This window comes from Dermacentor variabilis, chromosome 4, assembly GCF_050947875.1.
Source record: "Dermacentor variabilis isolate Ectoservices chromosome 4, ASM5094787v1, whole genome shotgun sequence".
Lineage (NCBI taxonomy): Eukaryota > Metazoa > Arthropoda > Arachnida > Ixodida > Ixodidae > Dermacentor > Dermacentor variabilis.
Window position 1 is genome coordinate 230,771,007 of NC_134571.1, and position 13,887 is coordinate 230,784,893.

The following is a 13,887-nucleotide window of genomic DNA, read 5'->3' on the forward strand; positions in this document are numbered from 1 at the left end:
GATGGATGGGGTTCTCGCAGATCACAGTGGAATGCCAGTCGTGCCATCAGCACAAGCTGAATACACGACACATCTGTGTGCCAAGATGACAGAAGCTTTACATAAAGCCCGGCGTAACATTCGTCCTGCTAGGGTCCAACAGAAGGCACAGTATGACCGCTCGCTTCGGAATGTCCGCTACAAAGCGGGGGCAATCTGGTGCTTTCACGCCAGCAAGTTCTCAGCTATTCTAGCAAAGAGTTCCCTGCCTCACTGGCGCCTTAGTGGACTGGGCCGTATCAAGTGTGAGAGAAGGTTTCTTCACTCGTCTACCGGCTCGACAACATGAAAGTCGATCGGCAGCCCAGTACACGCATGCGACCTGAAACGCTATGTGCCATGTGATGAGCAGTGCGATGAAGGTCAGACCCTCCCCTTAACCACGATCAGTGAGAGAGAGCAGTCAAAACTGAATGGCGAACCTGCAGTCGCACTACAATTTGCACAGCAGGTGGAAGACTGCTAGTTGCGTAGCTCGATGACTGCGAGGAACATTCGTAAGTACGAGTGGTGTTGCGTACTGCATGAACACGCAGCTGTGCCGTGCTGGCACCTTGGTAGTTCCTGGTGGAGATGCTAACGTCTAGTGACAGCGGAGTGTCGAGTATTGACGGCGAGTCATCACTCCAGTGTTCAAGTGCCCACACGGGCCACGATGGAATTGTGGCATGAACATCCATTGCGTGGGTATGCGGTATGCGAATCGAACAAAGACGGTTGTGAGGGCCAGAGTGCTGTGATTACCTCGTGCTGTGAATTGTTGATGATGAATGCGGCCATTCCCTTTGTAACGGGCGTTGACTGTGTTCCAGGAACCAGCCAGCTATGCTGCTTGTCACAGTGTCACTCCATGCAGTGGACTTATCCAATTTCCATGAGCAGAAAATAAGACATGGCCGTGAGAACTAGCTGCAGTACTCACAGGCGTTGACGCCGCTACGCTGGCCCTACAGCCACACGAACTGCTAGCCGGCACCCAGCAGTTAACCTCCCATCTTGCACAACCAGCACCTGGGGTGCAGCACTAAGAGCCACCTTCAAGCCCAGAATACGATCCCGCCTCACAAGCTCGAGCAGTGGAGCTGACCAGCTGCCTTGAAGTTGGCATCAAGCATCCACCAGCTGAGGGCTACAGCCCGACACTCGAGCAATGCCTCCTTGGTCGCCAACCTTGGCGCAAACTTAGGCAAGTGGGCGCTCGAACCCCTCAGACGTACCTAGGTGCCAGCGTCAACATATGAGCTTCTGATGAGGAGGAGGGCACACCCGCCCGTCTTCTCCCGCATACTCACGTTCACATGTTGCATTGCAGGCCAGCATAGACAGTGAGAAGAGCACTATGTCCTCTCCTGGGTTCTCCCTCGCTCTCATGACGCACAACCCCCCCCCCCCCCCCCCCGACTCACCAGAAAAAGAAATCTATCTGATGTGCGAGGAGGACATTCCCCTCGCAAAGGTAAAAAGGTATAAGACCATCACTGGGAGCTACTCTCTCTCCCTCTCTGGTGCCCCAACTTCGAACCTGCCGGATAGGAATACCTGCTGCAACCTGTGAGTGACCTCGTTTGCCTTATGGGGAGACGCTCCTCAGAAACCTTTGTTTTTAAATATTATTGCTAGGCAAATGAAAATTGTACCACTTATATAGCTTGATATCCTCATAACAAATCTGTTTTTAGCTTTAGGATAGCTCGATGCTTTCATGTCGTAAGTGCCATGCATAAGTAAGAAACAGTGCATGTTTGTGCAGCTACTGGACCTAGCAGTTGGCATGATATAGCAGTGCAAGATGGCGTTTCTTGTCCCCCGAACACTCCAGTGAGTGCTAATAACCAAGATAATGAAATTCCCTTGACAGGCAACATTTTGAGAGAATTTCATATCTGATGCTTCGTTTTCAGTGACTGGTACCCAAGGGTATTGAACATTTCCATTCTTAAATATAAACTGGTTGCACTAAAACCTAGATAAGTGCATTCTACACATCTTAAAGATGATGCACACAAAATTTGGTCTTGATTGAACCACAATAAGTACATCAAATGTCGTGCACAAAAGCCATGTTTGGCTAAAAATATTAAGCTGAGAAAAACACGATTGAAAGTTATAAAAGTTCTTTATTTGTGTTGTAGCGCTGAAATCTATATAAAAATTGCACATAATGCAGGCCAGGGTATCTAGATCCAGTGCACAACTTTAGAATTCACCTGCACCATATGTTGTTCTCTCATAGTGTCTTTGTGAGCACCATGCTGACCCACTTCCTGTGCTGTTACTTTCCGAGCCAACTCCAAGTTATCAGCCACTGCTTTTGTAGCAGCGAGGTGCACTTTCTTTGTTATGGCGGTGAACGATTTATGGTGCATCGGTTTTGGCAAACCAAGAACTGCACAAAATCGAACGAGTTGATTGTGACCAGCTATAAATGCGTGCGCCGCAACCACTGCCTTGATATTCACGGTGAAACTCAGTCTTGGGCTGGCCGAAGGGCGCGCTCCACTGTTAGCGTCGTCTGCCGGAGATGCACGCCGCGACGAATACGTTGACGAGATAACGGATGTGGTACACGCTGCATTGATGCAACACAACTCCAAAAACGACGCGAGTCCTTTCCGTTTTTTGGCCAAGTCACGGATAAAAAGGTGGCGCCATCCGCACGCCGGACATGCCGCGGCGTTCACGTTCACAACGCCGATCTCGCAGATAAAGGTGCTTGCCGTCTCCTCGCCGCTCCTATCCTGATTGTCGAAGATTCTCTACTTTTTTTTTTTCTCTGATGCGCTGATGAATTCATCTGCGCTGTCAACGAATCTTGAGTGGCCGGCCGGCTCTGAACTATCAAAAACGTCGCCGTCACCGAGGTAAGGCTTAGCTGCCGCGGACGTATCCATTGCACGCCGCTTGACTTTGAGGCGAGTCCCCTTGAACTTGTGCTTCGACCGATACTTTCGAGATCGAAAATCACGTTACTCCACAGGATCCATGTAAACAAGGAGCAGAAGAATGCGTGAAAGCTTGGGAACATGTCGAGAGAGCTGCTCGTCGCAGGAAGAGCAGACAAGCTGTGGCCATGTCGCGCGCTAGCCGCCAATGGCGTGGCTGGAATTGCACAATGTGATTTAGAAATCCAGCGAAAGCGCTTGGTTTCGGCGGAGAAATGTTGTTTCTATTATTACTTCCCAGGGAGATTGTGATGCGGCAAAGCCAACCTCGGGGAGAAAAAGTGTAGGCCTACTGCCTTGCACAAGCCCAATGGCTTGCGACGCCGCAATTTGACGCATCATGCGCTGGAAAATGGGCCAGATTTGCAACTTTCTTTGCCACCTCGAGTGCCTTCACCGAGTTTATTTATAATTTCCTGATCATTTACGGCTCTGATTTCTTTATATATAAAAGAGGAGGGATCAATCAAGCATCATAAAGTTCGTTACTAAAGCTTGGTGATGACGAAGGTCGACGGTAGCATACCCCTATTACAACTTTTTGATGATTAAGTGTTATTGCTGACCATACTAATTCTAGTTCAGTCTACACGTGTATGCATGATGATGGTATATCATTGGAAATTGCGAGAAGCACACCGCCGCCTCTCTGCGTGCTACGATCACAGCGATAGAATGAGAAGCGGTGAGCATTGACGAAGATATCAGCGTCGCAGACATGCGCAGTGAGCCATGTTTCGGTTAGCGCGATTATTTTAGCAGAACATGTATCGATTGCTGATGTGAGTGAGTTGTACTTGTTAAGGACGCTTCTGATATTAGTAAAAAGAAGCGATACTGAAGCCGAGGATGTCTGGCCACTACCCCTCACTCGTCCCTAGGAAGTATTAGCAGCGATAGTAGCAGAGGGCGAGCTGGCATGTGCGCTTTTCGTATCAGTGGAAATGACAGTGGCAGTGATAGGGTCGTACATGTAAGATTTCTTGTTCATAAGTAACTTGTTGTGGCGCAACTTATGGGTTGGGGATCCAGGTTGGATTTTCGCAAAGTCGAGCAACTTTTTTCGTGCTACACGTGTTGCGACCGAGTAATCTTCACTAATGGTGACCTTACTTTCCTTCAGGCTGTTGCGTTTGGCGAGTATTAGGTCTTTAGTTTTGAAGTTCAAAAATTTTGCAATGATAGGGCGACATTTGTTAGGTGCAAATCTTCCTAAATGGTGTGCGCGTTCAATTTCATGAGGGGAAAGGGGGTCACTTAGGCACTCACTAAGGATAGAAGTCAACTTTTCCTCAGTCGCCTGCCAGGTTTCATCGGAATCTGGATGCCATAGAATCAGTAATAAATGAAAAAAAATCTTGTTGAAACAGTCGAAAACATAAAACTTGACTTTTTTAATGAAAATCGCCGTTTTTCGACCCGCGTCAACCCTTAAAGCCCCTCCATACACGTTTCTGCCAAACAGGTTAAGTACCGCCAACCTACCCTCCTCCGCTGCGCTTCTGCTTCGCTTACCCCCTCAGATTCTGGCGTGAAGCGGAACTTGTGTGGTCCCAGCTTCTGGTTTTAGCAGAAGAGACGTCACTGCTGCATAGAGGTGCATCAAGTGAAATTGAGTGAAAATTAAGATATTGCGGAAGCGGAACTGGTGTGAATGATAAATCAGGGAACAGCAGCGCCTTTAAAGGTTGGTGCTTACTTAGGAAAAGCGGCACTGGTGCATGGATGGTGGGTGGGGCTTTAGTTTGCCTGATTATCACATGCAACAAGGCAAGCCTATTTATTACTTCAGTAAAAGCTCGTTAATTAGAATTCTATGGGGATGCGACGAAAATTTGAATAATACAAAATTCAAACAAATGAAAGTCAGAGAAAAAGATCTCTCAGTTAAGGCGCGTAACATGACTGTGCGCACACACGCTACACTACGTTGGCAAGCACGTCTATAGTTTAAGCATTGGCGCAGCCAACATAACCAGACGCAGCTAATACAGCCCAATGTGCCCGACATTGAGATAGCTTTTGATCCATCTATCTGTTCATTGCGCCGACTGCGCCGACTCACAATGCATGGTGCCGAAAGAAAAGGTGCCCGCGCCGCTTCGCCGGTGGTCACAAGCAGCCGTTCAAATCAGCGCGCAGGTTGGGGATTGTTCTGCGCATGCTGTGAAAATAGCAGCCAATGGTGTACACGTCGAAGTCTAGAGGGGACAGCAAGTATGGCGCTATACGCATAGGTGACGTCCAAACACATATCCCAGCGATGCTTTCTTTTCAGTAATAGCCACGAATCTCAAAGGCTATGCTTTTTGGTACTGTGAGCATGGATAAACATCACGGCCACCGCGTTATAGACGTTACCTGGTGCTGCTTCTCGGCAGAACACCTCGTAGATAAAGAGCATAGCCTCTAAGATGTGACATGAAGAAAGAAAGAAAAAAAGATGCAGTTTCACCCGAAAGGTGAAGCATCGATTGTGATAGCAAATTAACAGACAGCCGTATGAAGTAAGGATAGTACGTTTATTGGCTGTATCAACTTGTAAACATTCACTACTAATCATGGTGTCAGCGCGCTCAGCAAACATGAATACATCACACCTGATTACTACGGACACTCGCTGTCAAAACGTTGGCGTGAGGAAATGCGGCAACAGCAGCGAGTGAAGTGAAATTTGGGCTGTCTATTGCTTGAACGCCAAGTGAGCGCCGAGAACACACAGCACGCACAATGCTAAAAGACGCCAATGCCCCATCGCAGATTGCTCTCAAGATACGGCCGCACGACCACACGCAGCTGCCACATGTGCAGTTGCAGCCCCAAAGTGAGCGCCCCCCCCCCCCCCCCCCCCCGTCCCCCGTCCCCATTTGGCGCCTCGCAACGTTGGGTGCCTCACGCAAGAGAGAAGATGGCGCACTTCCTCTTTGCATTTGTCCCTTTCACGCAGGTGAGACTGAGCCATGATCATTGGCTCCCTCGACTCCCCTCGCACGCTTTCACTTGCACATACAGCGTAGCCCCGCGGCGACAGTGACATTGACAGCAGAAATGCGCTTCGAGTGTCCTTATGATTGCTATCGCAATTAAAAGTAAAATAAACACCGCAGCACCGTATTCGCGTTTTGATCTTGAAGAGGGAGAGAACCGACCTGCAACAGACAGTCTCAGATGGAAAGAGCAAAGCTGCGCGGCGACAATCATCGCCAACGTGCTCCTGAGCACTAGCATTCTTCCCATCCATGATGGCGCGGAGTTCGAATTATCAGTGGCTGTGCAAATTTCAGTGTGAATTAGTGGGATGCTTTATGTATTGCTTTCGCTACATTGTTGGTCGCACTGCAGCGCCTACTTTGAATTATCCGAAATTTCAAATTAACGAGTTGTGAATTAACAAGCTTTTACTGTACAGTGTGGACTTCCCTCTGCAAGCATTCCTTATTGCTTGTAGCAATGAACGTGTTAGAGTTGACACTGCTGGTTGCCTTGTTCATCGTAACCCACCATATCTGCGATTACACACGCAGCTATGTTACACGGTTTAAGAGTACAGTGGAACGACTGTGTGCGGCCTTAGCCTCACACAGAGCATATCGCCACAACACATGCTTCTGTGCTTTCCACAGGCTGCTTTTATTGGTCCCTCTGTCGGCGTAGCGTTAACAGTTTTCATTGGTCCAGTAGACCTGGTCGAACCTTGTACCGATAACATCATGCGTGTCAGGGCACCAACCACGAACCACATACCAGCCGTACCGATATTAAAAAAAAATTGAATATTCGAAAAAAAAAATTAGTTATGGGGTTTCACATGCCAAAACCACTTTCTGATTATGCGGCACGCCGTAGTCAAGGACTCCGGAAATTTCGACCATCTGGGGTTCTTTAACGTGCACCTAAATCTAAATACACGGGTGTTTTCGCATTTTGCCCCTATCGAAATGCGGCCGCCGAGGCCGGGATTCGATCCCGCGACCTCGAGCTCAGCAGCCCAACACCATAGCCATTGAGCAAACCACAGTGGGTCTTGAATATTCGAGAAATCGAATATTCATGTATTCGCACACTCCTAGTAAAGAGACCTCATTGTACTCATACCCCTGTCACACTGACAGTAAAATGCCATTAGCTTGGAATGACATTCAGTGCAACGAACGCCGTTCGACCCATGGCCGTCATACACACAAAAAATTAATGGCATTTTGTCGCAATACCAATGGCAATAATTCAAAAAAAGAAAAACTTGAACCTCAAGTAGAACATGGTAGGCAGAAAGTGTTTGAAAACGCGATCCATTTGTACAATAATTTTGGGGCTTTTTCACCGAAATAAGACATTTTATTGAGTATAAAAGTAATATTTCAGTTTTATATGCCTATTAAACCAGCACGATGAAATGACTACATTGTGTCCACTGTCACACTACACTGGTCCCACTTCCCACTGCCGCAAAATAATGCTCGAAGAATGCCCCAGGAATGCTCCTAAAAAAACTGCTGTAAATCTAAACTACTCTGTGCTTCATGATGACTTGAATGTGTTTGCTGGTGCACCCATATTAGGTGCAATTAAGAAATTGTCAACAAATGACTAACTTCAACAGCTCCCTTAGCAGCATGCACGAGTGCTCACCTTGAGTGCAGTGTCTGACCAGTACAAGCGGCCATCATTGCCGTCATAGTCGAGGGCAGCTGCCTCACGCACCCCAGCCAAGGGAACCTGGTCGGTGCGGCGCGACTGCAGCGATATGCGCCGGATATCACTGTGCTGTGCATACAGCAGAAATGCCTCGGCTGCCGTGCAGCCCCGCAGGTCGGCACGCAGCTCCAGCCCCGTCGGGCAGGCGCACACATGGCCCTGGGGCCGCTGCAGGCACAGGTGGGAGCAGCCCCCGTTGGCCCGGCTGCACTCGTTCTCACCAGGCCGGGCATGCACATTGACTGCCTTCAGGCCCATCAGGTCCGGTAACTGGTCCAGGATCACCTGTCGCTCACCCGTGCGCTTGTGCAACCGCTCAATTGAGCGGCCCTGCCAGTCAGTCCAGTAGATGTATGGCCCTGCGGAAAGCAATCAGGTCAGCCTCCTGTTTTATGGGAAGCACACAGCTGCCAACTGCACTTTCAGGACTGTTCTGCTCATTTCTTCCTCTACCTCTTTCAAGCATGAACTGGCACAATACTATCTCATCATCATCGGCCTGTTTTATGTCCACTGCAGGACGAAGGCCTCTCACTGCGATCACCAATTACTCCTGTCCTGCCCCAACCGATTGCAACTAGCAACCACGAATTTCCTAATTTCATCGCACCACCTAGTCTTCTGCCGTCCTCTACTGCGTTTCCTTTCTCTTGCTACCCATTCTGTAACCCTAATGGTGCAACAGTTATCTAATCAGCGCATTACATGATATGCCCAGCGCCATTCTTTCTTTTCTCATAATATCAATTAGAATATTGTCTATACCCATTTGCTCTCTGATCCCAAACCACTCTCTTTCTGTCTCTTAAAGTTATGCCAGGCATTCTTTATTGCATCACTCTTTGCGCGGTCCTTAACTTGTTCTCAAGCTTCTTTGTCAGTCTCCAAGTCTCTGCCCCACGTGTCAGCACTGATAAAATGCACTGATTGTACACCTTCCTTTTCAATGATAATGGTAAGCTTCCAGTCAGGAGCTGACAATGTCTGCCATATGCGATCCAACCAATCTTTATTCTTCTATGAATTTCCTTCTCATGGTTCGGGTTCCTTGTGATTAGTTGACCTACTTTACAAACTCTAGAGGCTGACTGAAGATCCTGAACTCTTGTTCCCTTGCCCGGTTATTTATCATTATCTTTGTCTTCTGCATATTAATTTTCTACCCCCCTCTTACACTCTCTCTGTTAAGGTCGTCAATCATGTGACATAACTCGTCTGCATTGTTGCTGAATAGAACAATGTCATCAGCAAACCAAAGGTTGCTGAGATATTCGCCGTCGATTCTTACTCCTAAAGCCTTCCCAGTTTAATAGCTTGAATACTTCTTCCAAGCACGCAGTGAATAGCATTGGAGATATTATGTCTCTCTGTCTGACCCCTTTCTTTATATCTTCCTGCTTATCTTGTGTAGAATAAAAGTAGCTGTGGAATCTCTGTAGATATTTTCTAAGGTATTTAAGTAAGCAGTCTGTACTCCTTGATTACGTAATGGCTCTATGACTACTGGCACCTCTACTGATTCAAATGACTTTTCATAATCTGTGAAAGCCAATATAGGGGACGATTGTACTCTGCGGGTTTCTCAATTACATGATTTGTGAGATGGATGGGATCCATTGTAGAGTATACCTTCCTGAAGCCAGCCTTTTCCCTTGGTTGACTAAAGTCCAGTGTCACCCTTATTTTATAGAAGATTATTTTGGTAAATGTTTTATATAATACTGGGAGTAAGCTAATGGGCCTATAATTTTTTAGTTCTTTAACTCCCTAGCGTTTAGGCCCGCAGCATTCCCAAAAAAACTATGGGGTCAGTTACCCCCCCCCCCCCCCATTTCTTCCTCTTCATTAGCTCTAGTATAACCGCTGTCCAAAGCTGTAGAAAGGCTGAAGACACCATTGGGAGCTGTCAAGGTTGCCTGCTCTGTGCGAGGCGTAGAGCAGTATTGATACAATGGAGCATCTCACCATTCTGAATAACTACCTGGGAGTGCTAGTTTTCGGACGGCAAGGGACAAGCAGACGCGACGAGTGGAAGATACGCGACTCTGGGCCTCTCGGTAAGCGCTGAAAACATTTCGTTTTTTTTTTTTTCATTTTTACACACAAGTGTTAAGGGGGGGACATGACATCTGGAGGTTTCTTAATTTATTTATTAAGCAAATTCAACCTGCATGCACATATATATGTATTTTCTTGAGCTGATTTTAAAAATGCAATTACTCTATTGTGGCTTAAGTAATTAATGAGATAATTAAACATTCATTCGCATTATTTGACAAAATAGGTAAAGATATACTGGCCAGAAAGTTATATTTATTGTACAAGTGGAAAGCAGAATGTATAAGGACTGCAGTGCTGCAAGCGGTTTTCCAATCTGACAACAAATAGCAATTTAGCAGCTCACTGAAGATCACAGCAGTGTTTACAGCCTAGCTACTAATAAAAAAAAAAAGAAAGCAAATAAAAAATTACAGGAGTTAGACAAATAAGAATATGCTTGCAGCGCTTCAAGCTTTATTCGTTTAGCTGCGTGTAGCCAAAAAAATTACAGCTGTAGCTGTCCTACAGATTGAGATATTGTTACTCTGAACAGGCAGGGTGAGTAAAAAGCTTGTTTTGAGAAAATCAAGAAAAATGATACCGCGATTTATTCAAAAATATTGTAAAATCTTGACCAGCTGTAACAAGTTAGTATCCCTTTGGCACGTAGTCAGTTTGAAAATTGTGGCCTGTGTGGCGTTTTTTGAGGGCTTGATGCATATTTTCAGCTGATGCATGCTTTCGAACTGAAGCTTTCAATCGGCGTTGATCTTTTTTCAGCCATGCGATCACTGCATAATGAGCTGGGCTTGAGGCTCAGCTCTTGCTATATAGATGCAGACGCTTTGACGTTCTCTGCATTAAACTTTAGCACTGCCTCCGCCACAGCTGCCTGTATGGTGAACCGAGAGGCATGGCGATTCTTCGGTGCAAGAGACCAGATAACCGAGTGGAGGCTCTAGTTGCTGTTTTGGGTCTTTCCCCTCTGGCACCTCTCAAGCAACTTCTTGCCACTCAAACGCTCGTAAATGGGCAGCAAGGCTTGGCAAACATGAGGGGGCAGGTTGCGAGGATGTTTTGGTGCTGGCTCGCCCCTAGCCTCTGCGGCATTTTGACAGCACCACGAGTTGGGGCCTGTTGGGCAAAATGTGTGGTTTGATTCAGAGTCAGTGGAGGTGATATGATAGTAAGTTGCCATCACTGCCTTGTGCATGGCGTCCACGTCTCCCTTGTGCATTTTTAGCGCCCATCCGTAATATGAACTTAGTCTTGTAATAACGTCTGCTGTGAGCTGACCCTTTCCACCAAGGCTTGGAAGGCCAGAGGCTTTGTTTTTTGAAACAAGGCTGCGCAATGCCGTACCCATGCGTTTCTGGATGTGGTTTACGCAGTCTTCCTTGTCTATTTTCAAATAACCGTAAACGTTTTCGTCTTGCAGTGCAAGATAAGTACGGATATCCCCATCACTCAATATAGTGATATAACAGAGGTTGTGCCATTCTAGGGACTTCTTGAACCAAATGAGGGCAGCCTCCACTTCCATTTCACCCGATTTTTTCTTAGTGTTCCTCTGGCACTGGTGATTCTTATTCCAATTTTGAAAACCAAGATCATCTTCATTTGGGCCCGTATCACATCCCATCCAGAAATTACTCAATACAATGTAATCTAAACAAAGACCCGTAAACTGTTAAATCACAGCACCGATGCCGATACGAGGTGTGTCCACGGGTCATCCACAAACCATCATACGACACCGTGATGCTCCCGGGGTTGTCGAGACACAATTCGTTGTAAAGTTTCCGAACCGAACACACACAATCACTTGTCACGTTTCGGGCAGAATGATCAGCGGCGGGAGTCAGCTTTTCTTTCACATAGTGTTGCCACGTCTTCATCTGAAGTGCGCAATGGCTAATGTTCACTGTGGAAAACACATCATTGAGGGCTGTTTGCCAGTTTCCTGTTGCTTGCATTGCGTGAGTGGCAAGAATGTTCACAACGAATGGGTTCGATTTCTGTTCACCGTGAATGAGCGGCAGGCTCCACGTCGACGTCACATTAACACGGTTCCCGCACATAAGAATCAACTTGACAGAGAGTCTGTATTCGTGCTCACCTCTGACTATTTTCATATCTACGCCATTGCATACCTTGCGCTTCATTCACGCAAGCAGAATGTTCACCGCATCTAAACTTACTATAGTAAACATGGCCCCATCAAGTGGTTCAACGGCTTCAGCGGGGGCATCGGTGTTATCAATCAGAAGATCTCGCTTCCTTTCCATCGCAGGAGTGGGTGACACCCGTTGGAGCTTTTCTTGGGTTCTTTTTTTTTGCCCTCTTCCAATTATGCGGGCCTCAGGAACTTCGTATCATGACGAACGCGACCTTCAAAATCTTCGCAGGGCCTAGGCCTAGGCCCACATCGGCGGCGTGAGCAGACACAGGTGCGGAGAGGGCCACGAAGACTTCAATGTCAGGATCTGTCGCAGTACGCTTCTAGAAGTTGTCGATAAGCACACGTCGCACCTTTTTTACACCAAAATTATTCCTTGTATGAAATTTCTAACGGGCCATCATGCAGTACGGTGTCACTTCACTCACAATGACTCGAAGCTCACAATGTGAAGCTTATGTAATGCCCCTACGGGGGACTTTTAAGGTAATAAACTGAACTGAACTGAATATGGCGCACAGACGACTGCGCGGACGAGTGCAATGCCTACGACGAGAAAGGAATCCCACCAATCGTATGCCGAGCACAGGTCACATTCGCTAAACAACCAACAAGGGGCCGTGCTGGGACTCGCTTTTGGCACGGAAACTTCAGGAAGCCAACGGCAGCATGGAACTGGAGTTGGCGGAAATTTTAAGAAGAAAGATCACTCTTTCAGATGACACCAAGATATACACGCAACGATGCGTAAAATGGCAGCTGCGCTTCAGGAAGGAAGTACCGTTTCTGCAATAACTTCGGTTGAAATTCTGCGGGTATCGACAAAATAGAGTGATTTTGTGGCTATTATATTGACTCAAGAGTGGAGAAACTTTGTGTAGTTGTGGAACAATAGCTGCAGATATCACAAATGCAATTTTCCAAAAGTCGACTTCTTCACAATTTATTCGTCCCAAAGAGCCATGTCCCAACTTCGGTGTTGTTCAAATTCAACGAAAATATGTTGTGTACCTAGATGCGTTCAAGACCGCATGCATACGTGAGATACAGGAAACAAGAGGTTAGGACCACGGAGAATTGACGCTATATCATGCAACCTATGACGATCAGTAAAACCAGCAAAAGGGGGACAAATCAGCAGATCTCTTAGGCACGTAGCACCCTCTGGGCCGTACTTTTCCCGAGTGACCCGAGTGACAAGGTAGCCTTGCCGCCTGCGGGATTATCTTACTCAGCTATGTCGAATGCTCGGTTGCGGTAGTCGGAAGTTCAAATCTCCCCCCCCCCCCAATTCTTCTTCTTTTTTTTTTTTTTTTTTTTTTGTTTAATTTGATATTCTCCAGTGCACTATATCTGCAGGCTTGGAGCTACACCTGACTGGCGAAAGATGCCACGAGCAAGTGGCGCTATACTAATCCAGGTACAACCAAATTAGGAAGGCCCACTAAGCTTGAACAAGGACACTCCCTCACCAGAATGGCAATTGGCCTCCCTAATGCAGCATTCGACTACAACCTCCCCTGATTATATCTACAATTAAGCAATGGCCCTCAGTCCCCAGCAGCTACGCAGCACCTGACCAAGGCGGCGGTCAGGCCTGTAACGCAGCAGAGGGTGCTAAGAATCTCTGGGTTCGGACAGGCCGCCCATGGAAACTGACCCTTGCAACGTTTAACACCCAAAACCTCTCGAGTGAAGCTAGCGTAGCAGGACTCTTCGAAGAACTAGCAGACATTGTTTGGGATATCATTGGCCTTAGTGAGATTAGAATAACTGGTGAAGCTTACACATTGTTAAATAATGGCCATGTCCTCTGCTATAGAGGTCTCCCTGATAAGAAGTAATACAGGGTAGGATTCCTAAACCATAAGGAGATAGCAGGCAACATTGATGAATTCTACAGCATTAATGAGATGGTAGCAATAGTCATAATAAAACTTAATAAGAGGTATAAGTTAGAGGTAGTACAAGCCTACACCCCAATATCCAGTC

The 13,887-nt window shown here is 46.9% G+C and overlaps 1 protein-coding gene across 5 annotated transcripts in view; it reads right to left on the reverse strand.

Annotated features, from left to right (window-relative positions):
• arr (low-density lipoprotein receptor-related protein 6) overlaps positions 1-13,887 on the reverse strand; it is a 466,849-nt gene that overhangs the window by 237,143 nt on the left and 215,819 nt on the right. For all 5 annotated transcript variants that reach the window (XM_075691044.1, XM_075691043.1, XM_075691042.1 and 2 more), the window contains one exon: positions 7,611-8,035. In XM_075691044.1, coding sequence (XP_075547159.1) covers positions 7,611-8,035 — 425 coding nt within the window. The remainder of the gene's footprint in view (positions 1-7,610; positions 8,036-13,887) is intronic.